Below are 22,361 nucleotides of genomic sequence, written 5' to 3'. Positions count from 1 at the left end.
TATATAATGCAGGTCTTCAGTCAAAAGCTTTTTTTTTTCCATCAGAAATATGCACGTTTTTGTTATCTGGAACTTTAGGGACTTTCTTTCCCAGCTTCCTCCCTCACACTCAGCAGTAAAGCTCAGCGCGCTGCTTGTCTTTGTAATCAAAGTGATTAGTGAACTGAAAGGAAAGACACTATGGTCGAAAGCTAAAATTGATGGGGTCGAAAGTTAGCTTCAATGACAAAATAAAACCCCCGATGTTTTTAGTTTGAACTTTTGGATGAAATATGATTTTGTTTCAAATGTAGAGACTGTAACCTTATATCAGTCACCCATCAGTTACCTTGAGAAACTCCCCTCATTTTTGCACCCCAGGCCTTATTTGAGTCTTGTTCTTCTGGGAACTGTTGGGATTCTGTAGCAGTGGTGTGGCAAGCACATGGGGGATGAGGGTCAATTAGAATTTACCTACAAATAATTACTTCCACAAGGGTTCCTTTGTCAGTTCAGGTACAGTACCTGCAATTTATCACAGCTCTGAACTGAACTAAGGTTTAACAGCTAGGCTCAGACCACCCACTGAATTATGTTTTGTAATCACAGATTATGGCATTTGCACTGCTGGAGGACATGGGAAATTATTCTCCAGTGCTGAAAGCAGTTCTGAACAGATGAAAGTTGTTTTTACGTCTGGCATTTGCTCCACTAATATGAAATACCTCCACTCCTCCCTCCATATCAGAAATCATAAATATTTTCTTCCCCTCATATCAAGATGACATACTGTATAGGGCGTGGGGTTTATCTTTGTAAAACCCCACCCCATTTGGTCCAGGGTTAATTTCTAAAGCATTGTAGAATGTGACATATTTCCCAATGACTGGGTTACGTACAGTATGAGTGCTTAAACAGAGCTAGTGTGATTTTTAACACTTCAGTGTATACCTTCTGGTTATAGATGTCTCCTAGCTAAAAAAAATACCCTACATTGTTGTAACTTTGTGCATAAATGTTGTGGTAATGCAAATTTGTAGACTCCAGGGAATGTTGCTGAAACATTATTTCCACTGCAGAAACAGCTAAGGTTAAAACAATGTTCACCCTTCATTTTAGTATTTTGTAATATTCTAATATCTTCATAATGTGTATTAAACAACCCAAATTACTTTTCCATAAATCATATAAATTTGATTGTCCTAGGTTATTGTAACACTGATACAATGCTACAGTATGTGTAAATGTTAAACATAACCAGACCACAATGTTCCAGTAATGTTGCTGAAACACCTCTGCAACATAATTTAACTATAGTCTTTCAGCAACATTTAGAAATGTTATTAAAATTTGTTTCTCATGACTGAGAATTTGCTCTATACAGCTTGTAGTATAAAAAAGCAATGCAGGAGATACAGCATATACAGTGCCTTGCGAAAGTATTCGGCCCCCTTGAACTTTTCAACCTTTTGCCACATTTCAGGCTTCAAACATAAAGATATAAATTTTTTATTTTATGTGAAGAATCACCAACAAGTGGGACACAATTGTGAAGTGGAACGAAATCTATTGGATTTTTGAAACTTTTTTAACTAATAAAAAAATGAAAAGTGGGGCGTGCAAAATTATTCGGACCCCTTGCGTTAATACTTTGTAGAGCCACCTTTTGCTGCGATTACAGCTGCAAGTCGCTTGGGGTATGTCTCTATCAGTTTTGCACATCGAGAGACTGAAATTCTTGCCCATTCTTCCTTGCAAAACAGCTCGAGCTCAGTGAGGTTGGATGGAGAGCGTTTGTGAACAGCAGTTTTCAGCTCTTTCCACAGATTCTCGATTGGATTCAGGTCTGGACTTTGACTTGGCCATTCAAACACCTGGATACGTTTATTTGTGAACCATTCCTTTGTAGATTTTGCTGTATGTTTGGGATCATTGTCTTGTTGGAAGATAAATCTCCGTCCCAGTTTCAGGTCTTTTGCAGACTCCAACAGGTTTTCATCCAGAATGGTCCTGTATTTGGCTGCATCCATCTTCCCCTCAATTTTAACCATCTTCCCTGTCCCTGCTGAAGAAAAGCAGGCCCAAACCATGATGCTGCCACCACCATGTTTGACAGTGGGGATGGTGTGTTGAGGGTGATGAGCTGTGTTGCTTTTACGCCAAACATATCGTTTTGCATTGTGGCCAAAAAGTTCGATTTTGGTTTCATCTGACCAGAGCACCTTCTTCCACATGTTTGGGGTGTCTCCCAGGTGGCTTGTGGCAAACTTTAGACGAGACTTTTTATGGATATCTTTGAGAAATGGCTTTCTTCTTGCCACTCTTCCATAAAGGCCAGATTTGTGCAGTGTAAGACTGATTGTTGTCCTATGGACAGACTCTCCCACCTCAGCTGTAGTTCTCTGCAGTTCATCCAGAGTGATCATGGGCCTCTTGGCTGCATCTCTGATCAGTCTTCTCCTTGTCTGAGCTGAAAGTTTAGAGGGACGGCCAGGTCTTGGTAGATTTGCAGTGGTCTGATACTCCTTCCATTTCAAGATGATCGCTTGCACAGTGCTCCTTGGGATGTTTGAAGCTTGGGAAATCTTTTTGTATCCAAATCCGGCTTTAAACTTCTCCACAACAGTATTACGGACCTGCCTGGTGTGTTCCTTGGTCTTCATGATGCTCTCTGCGCTTTCAACAGAACCTTGAGACTATCACAGAGCAGGTGCATTTATACAGAGACTTGATTACACACAGGTGGATTCTATTTATCACCATCAGTCATTTAGGACAACATTGGATCATTCAGAGATCCTCGCTGAACTTCTGGAGTGAGTTTGCTGCACTGAAAGTAAAGGGGCCGAATAATTTTGCACGCCCCACTTTTAATTTTTTTATTAGTTAAAAAAGTTTCAAAAATCCAATAGATTTCGTTCCACTTCACAATTGTGTCCCACTTGTTGGTGATTCTTCACATAAAATAAAAAATTTATATCTTTATGTTTGAAGCCTGAAATGTGGCAAAAGGTTGAAAAGTTCAAGGGGGCCGAATACTTTCGCAAGGCACTGTAAGTTAGAAATAGTTACAGAACAGAATTTAAATGAGATGCTTCATATTTAGTTTACTTTTTGTTCACTCTGACATTTGTGGGAGTCTCTTCTCTGTCTCTCAGTTACATAAGAAAAACCTTATTGCAGAAGGTCTGTGCAGTAGGTATTGCAAAGATTTGCCAGGAGTATAATATCCAAATCAGAAAATTAATTATTGATTTGCAACAGGGTTTTTCTGCTACTCCAGTAATTGGCAGTGAATCTATTAAACTTCTGCTCTGCAAAAAAGTGATCAAAAGAATGGCAACCTTGAATTTGCAGTCTATTTTTTATCCCAGCTGGGGTCTGAGTTCTGCCTACCAACTCCTGCCTGCTTGTTGACACTGAGGACTGGAGTTCTTGTATATTTATAAGGCTAAAATTTGAAAAGCTGATTTGTGTATTGTCCAATTTATTATGTTTGTGATGGGCAATATCTCTGACCACAGGCCTTATTTACAGGACAGGCTAGTGTGTTAGCTGTATAGCTTTTCACATGGTTGTGTGACACTGGAATCTGATATGCATCTCATCTTCATTTGTTCAGTTTTTATTTTCACTTGTTCAGACTCTATTTAAGTAAAGTTATGAACACAAGAAGGTCAACTGGTTGATTAAATTCATCCTACTCTGTGGAGTTAATGGGCTTGTTTAAATAGATTTTTACCATTTGTGGGATTATTAATTCCATGGATTTACATGTTTGCTTGTACATGCATGGCTTAAGATTTTCTTTTCTAAATCTAAATCTTTCTCTTTTTACTTTCATCTTGCGTCTTGTATTTTGGATTCTGCTGAGTCTTAAGTGAAGCTGGTTGTTTTGTCAGTCACATGTTGTAAGCTCTGAAAGGGGAGCAGCCATTAACGTTTTTTTTGTGGTTTTGATGTAAAAGTGTTCCATTCCATTAAGCCGTGGATACACGAAATAACATCACAGAGGACAGGGTATCTGTTAAGTGGCTGTATTGCACCTTGATGCATTTCCTCCATTAAATCTGCTAAAATAATGTCTCCTTTCATGCATTTTAAGATACATTTGTTGAATTAAATTTAAAAAAATGCTAATTGGTGAGGCAGCAGTGCCTCAGTGTTTTTTGTGTGTAGTGTCAATATGATTTGTTTCAGAACAGCAGTGAAGTTCATGTGATGTCTTTAATCTTAACCATTGTAGTTACTGTATGTTTTGGCTGTAACTTTTCCAAAAAGGAGACTTTTGCTTATTGTTCCTACAGTACATACAGTTTGCTGTGTGATGGAAAGGCAATTTGGTCAATAGCCATACTTGTCACAAGAAACAGATAATTCATTTGAGAAGTACATGTAATCTGATCATAACTTCAGTTAGCAGTTCAGATTAAATGGCAGCGGCATGCGATTTTCTCCTTTCAATTATCTCCAAGGGGAATGGCCTCATCTTGAAAGTGGTGCCAAATAAGACTGCAGAGTTAATGCATTGGAAACATTCAAGAAATGCACTCGTCATCAGTCAAACAAATGGAGCACAAACAAGCGATTCAGGCCAGATGCACTAAACCAGTCTCTGTCACCATTGGAAAGATAGCGCCGGTTTATTTTAACACTAAATAGTAGAATTGCTGACTGCATTACAACAAGTGTATGTGAGGCACATCCTGAAGATAACTGTCATACTTCTGTGTTAGTTTTGGACACAGTTCTAACAACTAGTGTTTCTAATAGGTTAACACAGGTCTTTAAGAGGATAGTCCCATTATTATCTGTGCCAACTGATTATTATTTTCAAGAGTAATTATTGGTTTCTCACCTACCACTTAAAAGCCAGTGACTTGTTTATGAACGTGCCATCCCCTTTCTTAAATATTTTACATATTCCATTTATAAACAAGAGATACATCTTTAATGCCAGTTACATTTCTGTGGTTAAGTTTGTGTTTTATATTCTACAGAAATGCTGCAGTGATAAGCACTAAAGAAAAGTGCCCTTGAGCATGCTTCTCCACTTAATGTGGATATTTTATGCAGCTGGTCATGCTCAAACATTCCCCGTTTAATAACAAATCCCACACAAAAACAAGAGCGTTTAACCTTCACCCTTCTTTTCACAGTAATTGATGGTACTATTTTCTATACTTTTTACTTTACTCAGAGAGAATTGACTGTTGCTGTCAGTTTTCTTTTTCAATGGAAACACATTTTCCTTGACAACAACAGAAGCAGAAACATATTTGTTCTATATGTATGTATCCTTTGCTTTCTGTTTATCTCATTATAAATGTGAGGTGCATGGCTTCACTTCAGAAAGGAAACATTTCCCTTGGCAGTGTTAAGCCTGCTAACCGAAGATTAAAGCTAAAGATTTCCTTGCCCGTTTTAGCAATGTTTGTTTATGCCCTCTTTGATTGTTCATATTCCTGCAGGTGCAGTTGTGTGTGTACGTTAATACCAGCCTGGGTGCTAGAGTCAACAGTGAGAGACACATAAGTTCTTAGCAGGGTCACAGTGTCACAGGTTTGGTGTCCTGTGACGTCACACTTAAACTCAATGGTCAAAGACACCATATAAAGAAACCCCTAGAGGTGGAGATTTAATGGATTAATACATTACCCTGTGATGTCTTGACCTTGGAACTCATTTATATATCATTTGGCTTTCATTCTGTATTCACTTTCATTTATGGTATATTTTCAACTATAGAGTTGCTTCTTACTTGTAAAAAGGCTTGTCAAAAGCCTTTTAATTATCTTTTCTATGGGTCCTTCAGCCAAAGCAACACTGTTGTGAACATGAACTGCTATCAAATAGGCTTTATGCTAATAGAATATGACCTTCCAATTTGGCATGTTTTCCAAAGCCTGCATCGTAATGTCTAGCAATAGCTCAGTCAATTACTCTGTTCCTTCTTCCAGCTTTTTTATCTGTATTTTAATTAAAGCTAATGACTCTGGGAGGCTTACAGTCCTGCTGTGCAAAATGAAGAAAATTAGGATTGCTTTCTGTAAACGTGTGTGATTGATATGCAGCTATGGCAGCTAGCAATAGTCATGTGCACTTCCAACAATTAAATGACTCTAAATGTGGAGGTCTGTATGCCAAAGTGTCGTCAGCCAATGCATGTCAACTATTACTTTTGCGAAACAGGGCTGACAGGCATACAATGGCGATGAAACAAATAAACTGATGGATTATTTGTCTGTTTTATTATAGGTGTCAGACATTTGCCGACTGTTGATTTTTGTCATTATTTTTGAACCTGATGTGTTGCAGGAAATATAGTAGAGGAATGTTGGACACAATTTATGAGAGCTACGTCTTGTAATTGCCAGTTCCCAAGGGGGAAGACCATTCCCAGTTTCCAAAGCCACACTGATTTATGAGCAATGTCAAGGTTTCCTTTATCCAAACCCACATTGTTTTCTTGGCTGTTCATAAGTTCTGACCTTGCCTGTTGTTTACACTGCAATGTGGAGCCATGAGGTCCAAAAAGATATTGTCCAAGTCATGTACTGATGTTAGTAGAAAACTGAAACTGTTCAATATTTCCTCATAGGGAAGTGTACAGGTACTGTATATGTGATTTGATAATGGTCCCTGTATAAAGGATTTTTGGTTTATCTTCTCTTCTGTCACCACAGAGCAAAGTACTACAGCACCTTTTATGAAAAGTTGAGCTGCACAAAAAGATCCAATCAAATTACAGTATATGACAGATAATAAGGTTCCAGATATTTGTTGAGTCAGATTTGCACAGAAAAGAAGCGTAGTAAAATGATCGAACTTTTCTTTCTGTACTGTTAATAAACCAACAGCAGATGGGAAGGAGAAGAGGGGGATTTTTCATAAGCTATTCTGGAGTTCTAAATTACCTGACAGTGCTTTTATTCATGGAGTTCAGTGGACAACAGTTGCACCTTAGTACATTTGCTTTCTCCCAGACACTTTTAATCTGCAGGTTGAGCCGAGGAGTTAATGCCTAAATTGTGGATGGGCTTGACAATATTTGGAATAAGCTTTGGACTTGTCATTCCCATAACTACCAGTGCCCTCAAGTAATTTTCCTCCCCTCAGCTAGCTACAGATCCTTGAAAGCACCTCTCACCACTTCATGTAACACTTCAAACAGAGGCCAGGAGTCTTTAAATATGCTTATGAATAATGCGATTGGTGTTGACAGAAGAATCGGAGAAGTGGCAGCTTGTTTTCCCATTCCATGTTTAATTTTAAGAGAACCTTCTCCTATATCAATATGCAAGCCCCTCTGAAATTGTAAACTGCTTGCCACACTGCTCTCATACCAAATCAGTTTCAATGCCAGTTGTTTTTCATAAATATACATTTCTACCAGGGCTAGCTTTACTTGACATGAAAAAGTACTTTGCATATTTTTGAAGTTAAAATGTCTTGTTTTTTCTACATTGCTTATACTGTATATAGTTTCTTTCTGCTGTTTTTTTTCTGTTACAGTATGTCCAAAGAATTATTATATTTTCATCCACTCCCAAGATCCCATTAGGAGTTTTTAACCTTTTGTTTTTTATTTTTTACTTTTTTCTGCTAAAGGGACATTTCAGCTTGCTTCAGTTTTACATTTTCGTCTTAGAAATACACAGGGGACATATACTGTACTGTATGTGGAAATAGTCACTTGTGATAACCACAATAATCAAAATTACTTTCATGCAAAGGCCAAACATTAAAGAAATCTGCTTGACAACTTATATATTAATTTAAAAACAGAAACGAGAAACAGGGCAAACTGTAAGCCACCAAGTTTGATTTTGATCCGTCTTTCCTCCAAATGTTAAAAATCAGTTTTCATCTGACACTAAAATCCATTGCCTTCCTAAACATTTTAATATACAGACATTACCGCATATCCTGTTTTTGTTAATAAGGCATCCCTATCACAATTCCTAAAGTCCTAAAACATGATTACAGTAATAAGTATGAAAATGTAATCAAAGTTACCCCTGAACAAGCTTTTAAATTGTGCATGTAAGCAATTTTTTCATGGGGTCCTAAGAATTGTGTATATATATATTGTACATACAAAATTGTAGTCCATTTAACATTCTGCAGAGAAAATAAAAAGAAAAAACCTTCGAATAAAAGATCTAGAAGGCCATCTAGCTCAGGAAAGACTGTACAGTAGTTTTCTTTAGCAGCTAAACATGGCTGCAAAGATATCAGATATAAAACAGATATTTCCTAACAATCTACCTCATAAGGGTGTTTTCCATGCAAAGAACGTTTTCATTTTACACAAGACATAATGTCAGGGCTAAAATCATTCCTACATGTGCCATTTTAAGTAGGAATTTGGGGTTGCTCTGCGTTTAGTACAGTACCTTTTAGTTTCTTGTAGTGTTATTTAATGGCACAAACTAATTCTGAAAAAAGAAATTTTGGACTTGGCTGTGTGGTTTAAATTTCTATTGTAGAGAATTTTGATATTTAGAGAAAGGGAGAAAATAAAACCATAGCCAGTTGTTGTAACTGATTTTTATTATACAGCCTTTTCTAAAATGTAAACATCCTCAAAAAGCTAGTGAGGGGGTGCCAATAAAATGTAAAAATCAAAATGCACACGGTCTGGACAATGCAATGACTGGCTTGAAGTTTCTCATTTACTGTTTTGTGATATCTGTATGCATATTGCAGTTAACAGCCCTTAACAGACTGCTCATCAGTGATTGACATCAAGTTGGACAAACCACAGGAGCCCCAGACCAGCGAAGGCGGGTGTTCTTGTTAATACGCAGTACTGGATTGGGTAGCTTCATTCACACCACATGCTTGTTGTGTTGCTTCCTATTGGTTGGCTTCCAGTTGATTTCTCAGATTGGGTATTTGGCCTCTCCATCTGACTATTGACTATTGGTTGGAACTAGTGTTATTTAAATCTTCTGTTGTAAAATAATGTACTTTACTAACTGCATTGCCAAAAAACGTCTTAAAAATTAAAAAGAAAAAAGCAGCCAAACTCAAAATATATGTATACAACTTTTTTGAAAAACTAGAATGGTACAGTTTTTTTGTTTTGTATTTTTGTATACTTAAGTAAAAGCACTAAAATAATGCCAACAAACTAGGTTTTCATCTTATTTAAGATTGTGAAGGATCATGATCATCTGCTTTATCAATGTGTATCTGATTAGGCCGGGCAGTTTAATTGCTACACAGCAAAAAAAGTTCCTGATTGGATATCCAAAACATGCATGCAAGCAGTTTATAAACATTAATTCTATCTGCCAGTGTACACAAATGAAATCTGTAAAACATATTTTCCACAAGTGATTTTATTCATCATGTGGAAGATTTTCTTGTTTGACATTCATGCAAAAATGGATTGGGATAACAAATATAAAAATGTATTCAGTCCATAGTATGTTTAAATGTTTGCTAACTTTACAGTTTTAGAGAACAATTGGCCAGACATGGTTCTTAACAAGCAATTTCTTTGCAACATTGCTTTTTAATTATTTTAGCTTGTGGTGATTCACAGGTCTTTTTCCTGAACACTGAGAAACTCCATGTGGTATTTAATATTGTATTTTGTGATCACCCCTTCTTCTTATCAGTCCCAGTCAACTGATATTGTTTTTTTTGCAGATTAAAAGGGCTTAATTGGGGCCTTTATTTCAAAATTGGGCAGCCAAACATTTGTTGTTAATTTTATTTTTCAATTGTTTTTCCTTTAATTTTGATTTTGTTTTGAAATGTTGAATCCCAGTGTCTCCTCCACTCCGTCCTTTTAGAGCAAAGTAGTTTCTGGCCTTGCCATTATGTTAAAAACTGCATCGAAGTTTGCATGCCAGTAAACACATACACAGCTGTTGATTCTAAACATCTTCATTCCGAATCAGAAAGTGGAGTCAGTAGAAAAAATGCACAATGTTTGATTGTACTGTATCGTGATAAGGATGGAAGGCCATCGCAATAACATGAAGTAAAACTACTTTGCTACTTTTACTGGGCTGTTCAAGAGAATCAAATGACCCATCACATAACCAAACTAACATTTTTGTAAGTAAATAAAATAATTATACACAACACCAGTATCTTTATAAGTCAACAGCTAACTTTAATTTAAACACAGAGTCTGATGGGATAAAAAAAAGAATCTTAGGGGGCCAGTGGTCAGCAGTGCTTAATTATTTTTTTAGACTTTTTTGCACTTTGTATAATTTCTGATAAAGGATGATAAATGTATAAAATAGGTCTAATTCACATTTAAAATAATGTCACACTGTTCTTTTTATTGTGGTTGATTGTATCTTGGAGATAAGGGTGAGTTGAAGGAAAAAAATAAAGTAACTCATTACCATGGTAATAATAAGTAACATTTTAGTGTTCTCAAAATGGAAGAAGTTTAATTTACTGTATAACATTGAGCATCAATATGAAAGGAATTGCTCTGCTAAAGACTGCATCGATATTTATAACACATTTCTATGGGTATTTGACATTTTTTAATTGTTTGCTCATGTATAAGTTTATGTCAAAGTTAAAACAACATTTTAAGTACAGTAAATATTTAAACAGTTCTACAGGCAAAGCAGGGCTGTCAGCAATTGGTATGACATTAGAATGTGCAGGTGTTGTTAATTGAGCAAAACATTTTACAAGGTTAACATTGAACTTGCTTATTGTAAGCAGTTATAATATTACAGTTTCAGTTGTCTTTTTTTGTATATCTTTTTTGTTTCAAGGACATTGCTGTCTTTGTATTAATTTTGCACAGCACCCTAAAAATTGATGTCATTTTTTAACTTCTTGCCAATACACTTTACTCTTGACCTGAATATTATTCAACTAATCCCAAGTATTTTTTTATGTGGATTAGTCCTGGAGGATTGTAGCCGTTTACCTGTGCAAATTCATAATTAACTAAAAGAGCCACTACAGAGCTGACCTGAATTCCTTTTCAACAGCATCCAGTTGTTCAGTGGCAGTTACTGTTTGTGCATTCACACCCTAGGACAACAGCAACACGAGCAGTGGAAAATGTTGTCCAATGGAGCAAAGATTTCTCTATTACATTCTTGATATTCTTGGAAAAATGGTTAGGAAACAAAGAGAATAACGATCTAGAGTATGTACAAGGAAAAGCCTTAAGTTCTACTGAACAGTGTACTGCTACAGTAACTCCAAAAATCTCATACTGTATATGGTTTCATAGGTTTTATGAAGTATGTAACAGTTATCACTTTGAAAGATACTCAATAAGGCCATAGATGTTTTAGATAAAGCTCTAAAACAGGTTCTTCTTTTCTGTAAATAGCTAAACTAATTAAGAGCCAGATAACACTAAAAATCTAAGATGCAGTCTCTCTGCTTAAGCATTATTGGCCTGTTTGTTTACTAGTGTTGCTTATAGAAATGCTTTACAGACTTTATTATATTTTTCAAGGTTCCCCAGTGAAAATAAAAGGGTATAGGTGTTCTTGAGATTTGAAAAATATCTTGCAGGTGATAGCTGATGTGCCCAGTTTGCTATACTATTAATATATGTTAGGCTAATATTTCTTATTATTTAAGAATGTTATAAATTCAATGTATATAAGTTCTGTATGTTTTTCTGATTTTTCACTTTGTAAAACAGTCAATGTTGGCTTGCTGTTCTATAGTAACCTCATCCCAGGATTTATTTGTTGAAAGAAAGCACACTTGAAAGATCACATTAAAACTTTATTTTTTAATGCAAGATTTCTGCTATTTAATGCCTTGCTGTGTTCCAGACTGGCAAAACATCTGCTTTAATGAAGAATTATTCTGTCTTTCTACCTGCTGTATATTAACCTTTCTCCTTTACGTTTCTTTGCCTAAGAAAAGAATAAGACAGCCAAACTGGCCTTGCAAAGCATCAGGTAACATATCAACGTGTGTAGTAAGGAAAGTTTAATAGCCCGTCCGTGTAAGTGACCGTGTGCCCACCAGTTTGCTTTTGTTTTTTTTTATGTTTTATTAATAATTACTTACACTGGTGCCTTCTTAGAACACACCTAGGCATGATGAGTGCTCTATGCACCAAGCGAGCTGACCTGCTTATTGACTCTGTGTACAGGGGTTGGGGAAGGGTGGGAGGGGCTTTATTTATTTGTTGATTGACTGATTGGTTGATTAATGTATGTACCTGGACAACATTTGTTTACTGTAACTTGAGTGTATCAGACGTAACGAGCTGGTGTAGTGGCAAGGCTTTAGAGTAGCAACCACATGTTTGTCAACAATACTCTGTAAGAGCTAGTTCGACATCGATTTCACTGTATATTTCACTAGGTTAGGGACAAGGGAGACACAGTACTGGACACTTCTGCTGTAGGTGAGGACATTTCAGATGTAAATGTTACAGCTCTGTAGAGCAGACCTGACAGATTCAGAGCTGGCTCTTCATTCACACTGTAAAAAGAATTAGCATGTCTGTCTAAACGATCAATAAAAATGTCTTATTACCAAAATGCTACTTGTCAGAGATCTTTCCTTTTTCTTTCGGTTCCTGAGTGATTGATGAACATAACCATATATTGTTAAATTATTTATAAATGTAACACTTTTACACTTAGTGTGACCACTCAATTTACATTTTTTGGTACAGTCATATACTGTAGCAATACTTACATAATACAGCTATATTGATATTGTTTGTTACATCTTACAATTAAATTACTGTATGTGTAGGTAAACATACAATCATTTTATCAAACATGAAATTACAGTGAAAGCTCATTGTAGCTTGACACAAAGTGTTTCATTGAAGACAGACTTTGTTACTACAGTAGCTTACTTTGTACTTGTAATTACACGTTCTGTAGGATTTTCTGTGCAGCTACGTAGTTTTACGATATGTACGTGTTACTGTAAATTGTAAATACATTTTAGTAGCAGTGTAATTAGTATACCTGTATTACAAAGTACCTCCATATATTTTAATTTGTTTTTCAGATCACTATAGACACAATCTACTGAGGTCTGTCTGACATTGTTGCATAGAAGTGGTGCATTTTGTGCTGCATAAAAGTATCAAGTACATCATTCTGGTCTACCTTTAGAGATTAATCAGAACATTTACTCATAGTTTTATGTAAGCCTCACATAATGTAAGAAGTGTGAGCAAGTGGAAAGAACCTTTTATCAGAACTCTGATGGTGAGTTTGCTTTGGTTTCTCAAGTCTACACTGAAACCATTGTCTGTTCTATTACTTTACAAACAGAATCTGTACTTCCCCTATCAATAGGAGCCATGGCGGATGAGGTCACAAGTTTCCATGGGGCAGGAACTACTGTATGGAGGATGAAACCAGATAGGACACAAACATGCATTCCTCAGATCTGGTGGAGTGGAACGTAACCCTTGGTTGAATTTGGAACTTTCCTAGTCCATCATATACAGTATGATGTGCTGTCATGCTCGTGTTAGGGTCTCTTTTCTATCTGAGCTTTCAAAAGCTACAGAAAAGGGCAGCAAGTGAGGTCCCAGGACTTTATCAAACTATCACTGTGCAGCTAGGGTGCTGTAAAAGTCTACAAGTGAACTAGACAATGCTGCCCCAAAACATGTTCTTTCCCATGGATCATTGTGGCCTGACATTGACAGTAAAGTTTAACTGTAATGTTTTTTGCCAGGTTAGGAATTACTGGCTGTTTACCCAGTAACCAACAGTGGTAACAGTGACAACTTAATCTGGCTTCAAAAATACCAGTAGCACAAAGGCATTGTTCGCTTGCTTAATGATGCATGTTGGTTTCTTTTGTATTTTCCTTTCTTGGATTTCTCAAGGCCTGACATTCAAAAGGTTAACTCGCCTCATCACCTGTGCTCAATTCACTCTCGCACAAAAGTGATTATTTAATGCTTATGCAACAATGGCTCTCGAATGAATCATTGTCAGTCCAGAATGATCAGTTAATCAAAATGACCTTTCTTTGCATTGCTTGCCAGCTTAGGCCCTAGCTCCTCTATAACCTTGCATTGGATAAAACAGATAGAAAATGGATGAACGAATGGACATTTAACACATCTAATCACTATTTAAAACTTGATTCTTTACACATTTTATTTTTTAGACCATATATGAATGAAAAGAGGAATTTGTTTATTTTATATCTCCAGTACATATTTTATTCCACTGTATATATAGCTTCCAATTCATATATTTCTTTATGTAAAAATAGAAGTCGGCATAAAAAAACATGTTAATCTTCACATGTACAAGAGAGCAATAATGTTGGGCTGGATTGTTGACTCATCTCAATTCCATAATCGGAAAGCCATTTATTTCTGGGACAGGCCTTGGTAACCTGGAGCCTGTTCTGGAATTTGGACACAAATCAGGGATTACACCCAGGACGGAATGCCATTCCATTGATGGGCACACACTTAACTTAAAGACACTAATTAACCCGTCCTGCATGTCTGCGTTAGGTTCAAGGACACCAGAAACAAACTGCACATTGTTGTTATTGAAAAATATGGTCTGATACAAGCACTACCTCTTAAACCTAAAGCTTTAATTTTACCCTTATTCTTAACAAGTGCGAAGATCCTCAACACAGGATGAAAAATTGAAGGGAATAAAAATAGCCTGGGACTAATCAAGGAAAGTTCGTCAGGTCTTGTTGGTGTAGCTGGTGTAGCAGGATAAGTCCCGCCTGAACGATTCTGAAACCACCAGTCACAGGATATTCAGCAATAACTGGCTTCCTCTCACGTGGAGTAACACAGAAGCAGATAAAAGAGAAACGGGGTTGATTGTAGTGTGCTATCCTTGCTTCATATCGCTGGTGTTGCAGGTAGGCTCATCTTGTTCTTTTGCCCTCTGTAGTCTTTTTCACAGTATATTTGCTTTTAAAGTGATAACGAGAATGAATGGGAAGACATTAGTGTTTACAATCCAATTCAACATTGAGTGATTAAAAAAAAGAGAATTCATACTGAATATATGAGGGGTTCTCAGCACCTCCAGAATAATCTCCAGTATTTTGGGGGTTTGCTTTGTGCTGCTCAATTCAGTTTTAGCAGCTCACTAGGAATAAATATTCCATTGCTTAACTTTCTGTTTAAGTTATTTAATTATGTCTTCTATAATAACCTGCATTACACAAATGTAATTTTATTCTGTATAATGACATGTAATGGATTTAGGCTGGGACATACTTGAAGTTTTCCCATTATCATATTTACCTCATATTTGTTTTTCTATGTATATCCTCCTAACAAACTACGGGAGCTAAGTGAGAGTCTCTCTTAAAAGGCCTTTCATGTATTACACAGATCTTTTAAAATGGATTAACAGGACAGAGCAGGCTGTATCTTTTTGTCCTTTCTTGTAGTAGAGATAGGAGTCCCAGTTCATTCATTCTTTATCTTTGTGCGCCCCCAGTGTCTCTCTCAGCAGACAATGGGCAGTGTCGACCGCTCAGAGGATGCCGACCTGCGCTCCCAGCTCAGGATGCTCCGAACTGAAATCGCCATGGCAATCGACGACCCCTTCCCACTGCTCTATGGACTGGCTGACCACGATATCATCACTGAGCAGCTGTTCAAGGTTCCCCCTTCATTTACAGTAGGGTGTCATTCAGAAGTGAATTTTATTTAACTTCATATGGACCTACATTTGGATCTGGACCAAACAACCACATAAGAAAAAAAAATCAAAGATTTATCACTTTTCTTAGAGGTATTTAAAGATAAAGATTTATACAAAATTCAGTAGGATGAATAATAATGCAACGTCTGTTTTTGTGTAGTCCTTAAACTTTGGTACTGTATAGTAAATTTAAATACCTACAGGGAGTGACTTAATTACACAAGAAAACTAGAAAGCAATTAAAATGCTTCACATATCAGATCTATATCCTCAGACAGTTCCCTTCATTATATGCTGATTTCACCACCCCAGTTCTTTTGGGAAAATTATCAGTCCCATGGTATATAATATCCAATACACTGGTTGCATTAGAATCCCCATTAAAGCAAAATTCTATAAGGTTTTGCGGAAATTGTTTAGTCTACTTCTGAAATTTGTAAATGAAGTGTGACTGAACAATGTTTAGAGTGCACTGCTGCAAGTAGCATCTGTCACAGGACACTCTGGATAAGAAGAAACACGAGGGGATTCACAAAGCTGTGTATTCGTTGCTTTCCCGGCTGCTGGAGAAAGAGACCCTTACCATCCAGAACTTCTGGAGCAATTTATTTAAAGATTACAACCTGGAGCGATACCCCAAACTGCAGTCCGTCTTCACCAGCTTCCCCAAAGGTGATTTTCATGATTTCCACACTCCTCACCAAACCGTAAATCCATGACCAGATGAAGTAATTCCCCTTGTTTACATGCTAACTACAGTGTATTTATGATTAAAGTATATGACAGCACAGTTAAATTAACTGAAGTTACATTACCTTAACTAACTGTGAAGTAGTTCAGGTACAGTAGGTATCTGCATCAGCATGTGTAGACTGCAAAGGAACAAGTAAAGGTTTATTCCACGCTGAAAATAAAATAAACACAACATTTCAGCTGTGGAGCCTTCTTCAAATGAAGCCTTCTTCACACCTGAAGAAGGCTCCACAGCCGAATCGCTGTGTCTCCTTTCTTTTCTTTCCAGCATGGAATAAATCTTTACTTGTAACTCTGAAGTAGGCAACTGGTTGACATTTTCAATGTCTTCAGAGATTTCGAACTGGTCAGTGCCTTTGAAGATTTTGAATCTATTGTCAGACGGAGCTTTAAGCAGCCTGAGGAAAGGCAGAAAATCTCAGAGCGGCATAAAGCTACCACCAGTGTCTCGCGGACATCACAGCAAGAGGAAGAGCCCAGAGGACGAGGGGTTGGTGCAGTCCACCCACCAATCGAAGACCACCAATACAGGTAAGCATTCTGAAAGGAGTGTCTGAATATACACATACTGTACATGAGAAGCACTTTGGGTGAATTATTACAAACTAAAAGCAGAATTAATGTTTTCACAATCATTGTTGATGGGACCTGGCATTGAAGAATCAGACAGCAGAGAAAGTGTGAGGAGCAACAATGAGATGTTGAGCTGCACTGCAGAAATCTGATAGGCTTCTTGTTTTTCGTTTCTTATTTAGCAGGAGCACAGAACAAGGCAAAGTCATTAAGGAAGAGTGATGGTACTGAGGCTTCCAGGCTGCCAATGGGAAATGGTAAGCATGTTAAACAGGTACTGTACTAGGGCCTCACTGTTTTTCTTCCCTATCAGAACACCTCTTCTATCATTATGCCTCATGTATTGTGCAATACCTCAGTATTGGACATAGCTGCTTCCTTCACACAAAGGTGAATTGGCCACTGGGAGAAAACGGGTCTTCCTGACATCATAATGTTCTTATTGAACTAATTACTTATTTAATTAGGCCAGCTTCGCAGGATAATAAGCCGACACCTGTTCACAGCTGATGTCCATGGTACATTTGGCAGGGATTCAGGCTATGGCGACTTCTGTTCAGAGAGCGGTCACACTGTCTTCAAGCGAACTGCCAGTCAGCTGTGGTGCTGTGGAGGAGATCCTCATCAAGCAAGTCTTTGAGTCCGGTGAGCACAGATGTCACCTCATCAGAGATGGACGATGATACACATGCTAACGTTGTTTTTACATCCTTTTTTTCTGAAGGTGTGTAGAACACCTGTACCATGAGCACTCTGAGCACAACAACAGTGCCTCCTTAGCCTTAAATCTGTCTACTTCACAGGTAGCTCTAAGAAATGCATTAAAGTGGGCAGTGAGTTTTACTCCCCTGGGAAGCTAGATGAGCTTGCAGGAAGAAACAAGACAAAGGCTGCAAAGAGTCATATACGCCACAAGGTGCCGCCACCTGCCAGAGTCACAGAGGTAAATCAAAAGAATACAGAGCCAAATGCTGTTACTATGCTAATCCCTCAAAGCCCTTAGCAGAATACTATATATTTAAGGCTTATTGTACTGAAATTCGAGTATTATTTACAGTCACCCTTCTTGGTTTGCATAATACGTAAGAAGAACATGAAACACTTTTCAAAACACTTTTTGAATTAAAACATATATCTCAAGAAATATATTGTATCTCTGGTGCTGGGGTTTGAGGGGATTACAAAGCAAATAAGAAACAATGAAACAGGTTTCATGTGAGGTGTAACCTATTTTGATACTTATTTTCTTAATTTTCTTTTTCTGTTAAAACCACACGTCCACATGATCAAAATCAAGTTTTGCTACAATCCCCTTTTCAAGGAGATGTAGTCCCAGGGAGACGGAAGGAGAAGCTCTAGCACTCTCGAAAGCACTGCCAAAATTTTTTTGTCACAACCGGAATTGCTTTTGAAGCTGACGTCCTGGTGCAGTCTAAGATCTGAACAGCATGTGATCACAGTGTTTTGTAGTCCTCAATGTCAAGAGCCAGAGGATTGATTGTCTTTAAGCAGCCGCCCGTGGTTCTGTGACTTTAGGTGCCACGCAATGATGACGAGTGTGCTGTGTGTAAGGACGGAGGAGAGCTGATCTGTTGTGATGGCTGCCCCAGAGCCTTCCACCTCAGCTGTCTGCAGCCTCCCCTCACCACAATTCCCAGGTGAGTTCAGATAGTGAAAGCAAAAAAAGCACCCTTCAAAATATTCAGACTTCTTACTATTCCTCGGATGTCGCTTTAGTTCTGTGGCCCAGTGTTCCAGGTCCTTAGTTCTTTATTTTCTCTTCCTGTCCTCAAACTTCATTGTGCAGTCTAGCCCTCTGGCATTCAATGTCTGTCTGGGGGTGTTGTCTTTATCTGGATAACAATATATAACATACAAGTTACTGTATTGCATTGTTTAAAAATATTGCTAAGAGAAACAAGAAAAGATTTCGACAAAAAAAGTTCTTTGTTGTCTGGGTTCTCTAGGACTGCTAAGACTTGCATACTGGAGTTGTGCAAAAAAGCATTTTCAGCCGTTAATATTAGGAAAGAAATTTCTGTAAAGTTGCGGTATTTTCAGTGTAACAACAAATATGAGTTCCAAATATATTCATATGCTGTATTCACTCGAAATAGCCTGGCCTACCCGTTTCTTTATTTTGTACAGTGGAACATGGCGTTGCCAGGCCTGCATTGGTAATAAACTTGAAAGAGATATGATGTACTCAGCGGCCCAGGTAAGGGGGATTTCCACTGTTTTTTTACCATGGCTCAGCTTTAACAGAATGGTAGGTTTTTCTAAAGAACACTGCTGATTCACCATTGCCATCTTTTTTTCAAATTGCCTAATACAATACATGTGTTGTCACATGCCATGCACTCTGTCTCTGAGAGCTTGTGACTATAGTGATATTTGGTGATGGCTTCTTAAAGACTATACAATATAGAAAAGATCAAGAACAACCCATCTTTACATACACTATTCCGAAAACCATGTGCTCTTATCCCAGTTTATGTTCCAGCCAAGATAACCAGCTTCGAAAGCCCAAGTTCAAACAAGAATCCATTGTTTTTTAATGTGCCATAATTTCTATAATGAAACACAGATAATTGTTTTGGGGAACTGTTTCTGTTTTGGACAGCCCACTCTTAAAACTGCTGAACTGATGGAAACCGCCAGCTCCACTGTGGACATCTCGTTCTTTTCCACTCTCACCTCCACTTCACTCTCCAGCACCACGGCAACCAAGAGCAGTCAGGCATCTGGCACTCAGGTGACAAGGCCCTTTTGTCTCACTTTCTTTGATTTCTTTCATGCTCCATGTTGTTTATCACACACTGACTTCTCTCTGTTTTAGCAGCGCATGGGCCCTGAGTCCATGAGGACTGTGGAGAGTTGTGGGGTGTGTCAACAAGGAGGCGATCTCCACTGCTGTTCTCAGTGCCTCCAGAGTTTCCATACTCATTGTTACTTCCCCTCTCTGAGCCGGTATCCTATCAGTGCTTAAGTGTTTACACTCGTCACTCCATTGTCAATACTCATGTCGCTTACCTTTCCAGTGCTCCTATGAGTTAAACTAATTTGTTTTTTTTTTCTTTCCTTTAAAGCAGTGGGAAGATGAGATGTAAATCCTGCATTAAGATCTGGGGAGGATCATCCAATAATGAGAAACAGCAAACGGTCACAGGAGAGGTGCAGGTATAGTCTTTCTTCCAGGGTTCCTGGAATTCTGATCATACTTGATACCATCAGGTTTTGTCTTGTTTTGCTGTTTACTTGAGTTTAGTCAGACTGAAGTTTCCTAAATGATTACTGGAAGGCTTCTGTGTTGATTTTAACATGGTCTAGCAAAATTTCTATTCTCAATTTCTATTTCCATTTCTTCTTATTAATACCAATTAAATCCCCTATTAATTGAGTGTCCTTGACTAAAAAAATAAACATAGTTTGGGATTTATAATTATAAACTTTAAGCTGACTTTAACAGGTCTATATTGTTATGCAAATATTATTGTACATATTTAATATTGACAATGTTTTGGTCTCCTGATCTGAAGTTGATTGATAGACTAAGAGAGGGTCATCTTGTTAATAATTTTTAGGTTTCTTTAAATGAGAACACAGAGCAGAGGCCTCCCCTGCCTGAGCAAATGTTAAGTAAGGAAGAACTTGACTCCATTATGGGCGAGGTGAGACATGCTTCTAATCTTTAAATTACTGCAAGACTGTTTGAAAAATGTTTTTGGTGTGGTTAAAAATAAATTATATAAGTTGCCTTTTGTCACAGATATCTGTTTTTTGTTTTTTAAAAGAGAAAAGGGTGTCAAGGTTGTTCAGCAATATAATCTAACAGTGTTCTCCAATGTGAGCCTGGCTTCAAACTCCAGAGAAAGTACCTGTTAAAGTAATGATAAAAAGCTGAGAACCAATTATCGGCATTAACATATGTGATCTGTTGCATACAAATATTGTGAGATTTATTTTCTAACTTCCCACAAAATTAAAAATTAAGTCATCAGCCATCATGTTTTGATACCGAGTGTTGTCACCCTTACTGCATCATGTAAGAGCTTTCCACAGTGTTTGACACACATCAGAACATCCCAATCTACAGGACATCAGGCTCTGTGTGGCATAAAAGCTCTGAAATAATTCTTACATTAATTAAGAACATAAGAAAGGTTATAAACCAGAAAGGAGCATTCAGCACACATAGCCACTTTGGTAGCAAATTTATCTGAGGTACGCCTCCAGCTGTTTTTTGAAAGAAGTCAGAATATCAGCCTTAATAAACATGGCTTTGTCAGATTGCTCCATCCTCTCATGACTAGTACTGCAGTGGAAAGCATAAGCGTAAGCGTGAACAGTATTTTCTCCTCTCTCCGTGTCTCTAAGCAGAGTTCCATAGATGGGATCTTACAGTGGGCTCTTCATAACATCTCTCGTCCACTCTCAGAGAGCCAAGGCTACTTCCAGTGACAAGACGGGGCTAGAGCACTTTGTATCACTGCTAAATTTGGAGAAACTAGAACTGTTTTGACGTCTACTTGTAGAATAACCACAGGAAGAGTTTTGCTGAGGGGTAAAAGGTATGAAAGAGGGAAATTGTACATAAGAAGTGATTTGTTGAATAGAGTGGAAAGACGATGTCTGCTTTTGTCAAACCAATGCACTTAAATTCATATTGCATTTGAATGTTGTTAATAAAACATTGCTGATGGCAAATTGTAATCTAAAGCACTGTTAAAAATAAAGGAAATAAATGGAGAAAATCATTAAACAGTGCAATTCTGCAATCTGTCTCGGAAGCTCTCCATTGAACATATTTGAAAATGTTCCTCACTACACCAAAAATAAGCCTAAAACAATCAAATCCATTTATTAAGAGTGCTTTTAATTTATCTTCTTCAATAATGTATCTTTTCTAGGCAAATTTTCATTTACTTAAAATGGTATTCATATTCAAACTGAACAATTCTGCAATCTGTCTGCACCCCACAATTAATCAGATCTTTGATTCTAAAAAATGAGCCTAAAACAATCAAATCCATTTATATACATTTTGTAAATGTATCTTTTTCAGTAATGTATCTTCTTTAGGCTAATTTTCAGTAATTTCATAACTTCTTTTAAAATTAGTACTGTATATCTTATATGATGGTTTTGACAGGTCAATATTGGGAAATATTAGAGATTAACTGGAATATGTGGACAAATTTGGCATTTTTTGTCATCCTAGGCATAAATCTATTACAATGGGCTTCATCTCAACATAGTCTCAGCAGTCAGTGGTCCTCAATATGGAAAACTGTGTTATAGTAGGTCTGTTTAGGTTATTCAAAGGAATGGATTTTGAAAGGAAATACATTACCTTTTCATATTGGGGACAATTCCATTGTTATTCGATGAGATACAGAAGATAGCCTGTTTTAT

General features: G+C 37.4%; 2 protein-coding genes across 4 annotated transcripts in view; both read left to right on the top strand.

Annotated features, from left to right (window-relative positions):
- The window catches only part of LOC102699046 (ras-related protein Rab-6B), a 91,567-nt gene extending 79,076 nt beyond the window's left edge, over positions 1-12,491 (top strand). For both annotated transcript variants that reach the window (XM_069197531.1, XM_069197532.1), the window contains exon 8: positions 8,721-12,491. In XM_069197531.1, coding sequence (XP_069053632.1) covers positions 8,721-8,785 — 65 coding nt within the window. In that variant the 3' untranslated portion in view covers positions 8,786-12,491. The remainder of the gene's footprint in view (positions 1-8,720) is intronic.
- A 2,042-nt stretch (positions 12,492-14,533) lies between these two features.
- Positions 14,534-21,708, top strand: aire (autoimmune regulator). Of its 2 annotated transcripts, XM_015361074.2 has the most exons (14): positions 14,534-14,823; positions 15,414-15,578; positions 16,118-16,292; positions 16,755-16,904; positions 17,129-17,203; positions 17,478-17,591; positions 17,750-17,889; positions 18,483-18,604; positions 19,095-19,164; positions 19,570-19,701; positions 19,789-19,916; positions 20,036-20,126; positions 20,531-20,617; positions 21,327-21,708. In XM_015361074.2, exons 2-14 carry the CDS (start codon positions 15,432-15,434, stop codon positions 21,405-21,407), a joined length of 1,512 nt encoding a protein of 503 aa, XP_015216560.1. In that variant the 5' UTR covers positions 14,534-14,823; positions 15,414-15,431; the 3' UTR covers positions 21,408-21,708. The 2 variants fall into 2 exon arrangements, with proteins under 2 accessions (XP_015216560.1, XP_015216559.2); XM_015361073.2 differs by lacking the exons at positions 14,534-14,823; positions 15,414-15,578; positions 16,118-16,292 and having other exon boundaries at positions 16,568-16,904; positions 19,786-19,916.
- The last annotated feature ends 653 nt before the right edge of the window (positions 21,709-22,361 follow it).

Source organism: Lepisosteus oculatus, chromosome 13, assembly GCF_040954835.1.
Source record: "Lepisosteus oculatus isolate fLepOcu1 chromosome 13, fLepOcu1.hap2, whole genome shotgun sequence".
Classification (NCBI taxonomy): domain Eukaryota; kingdom Metazoa; phylum Chordata; class Actinopteri; order Semionotiformes; family Lepisosteidae; genus Lepisosteus; species Lepisosteus oculatus.
This window is presented reverse-complemented; position numbering and strand designations above follow the sequence as displayed.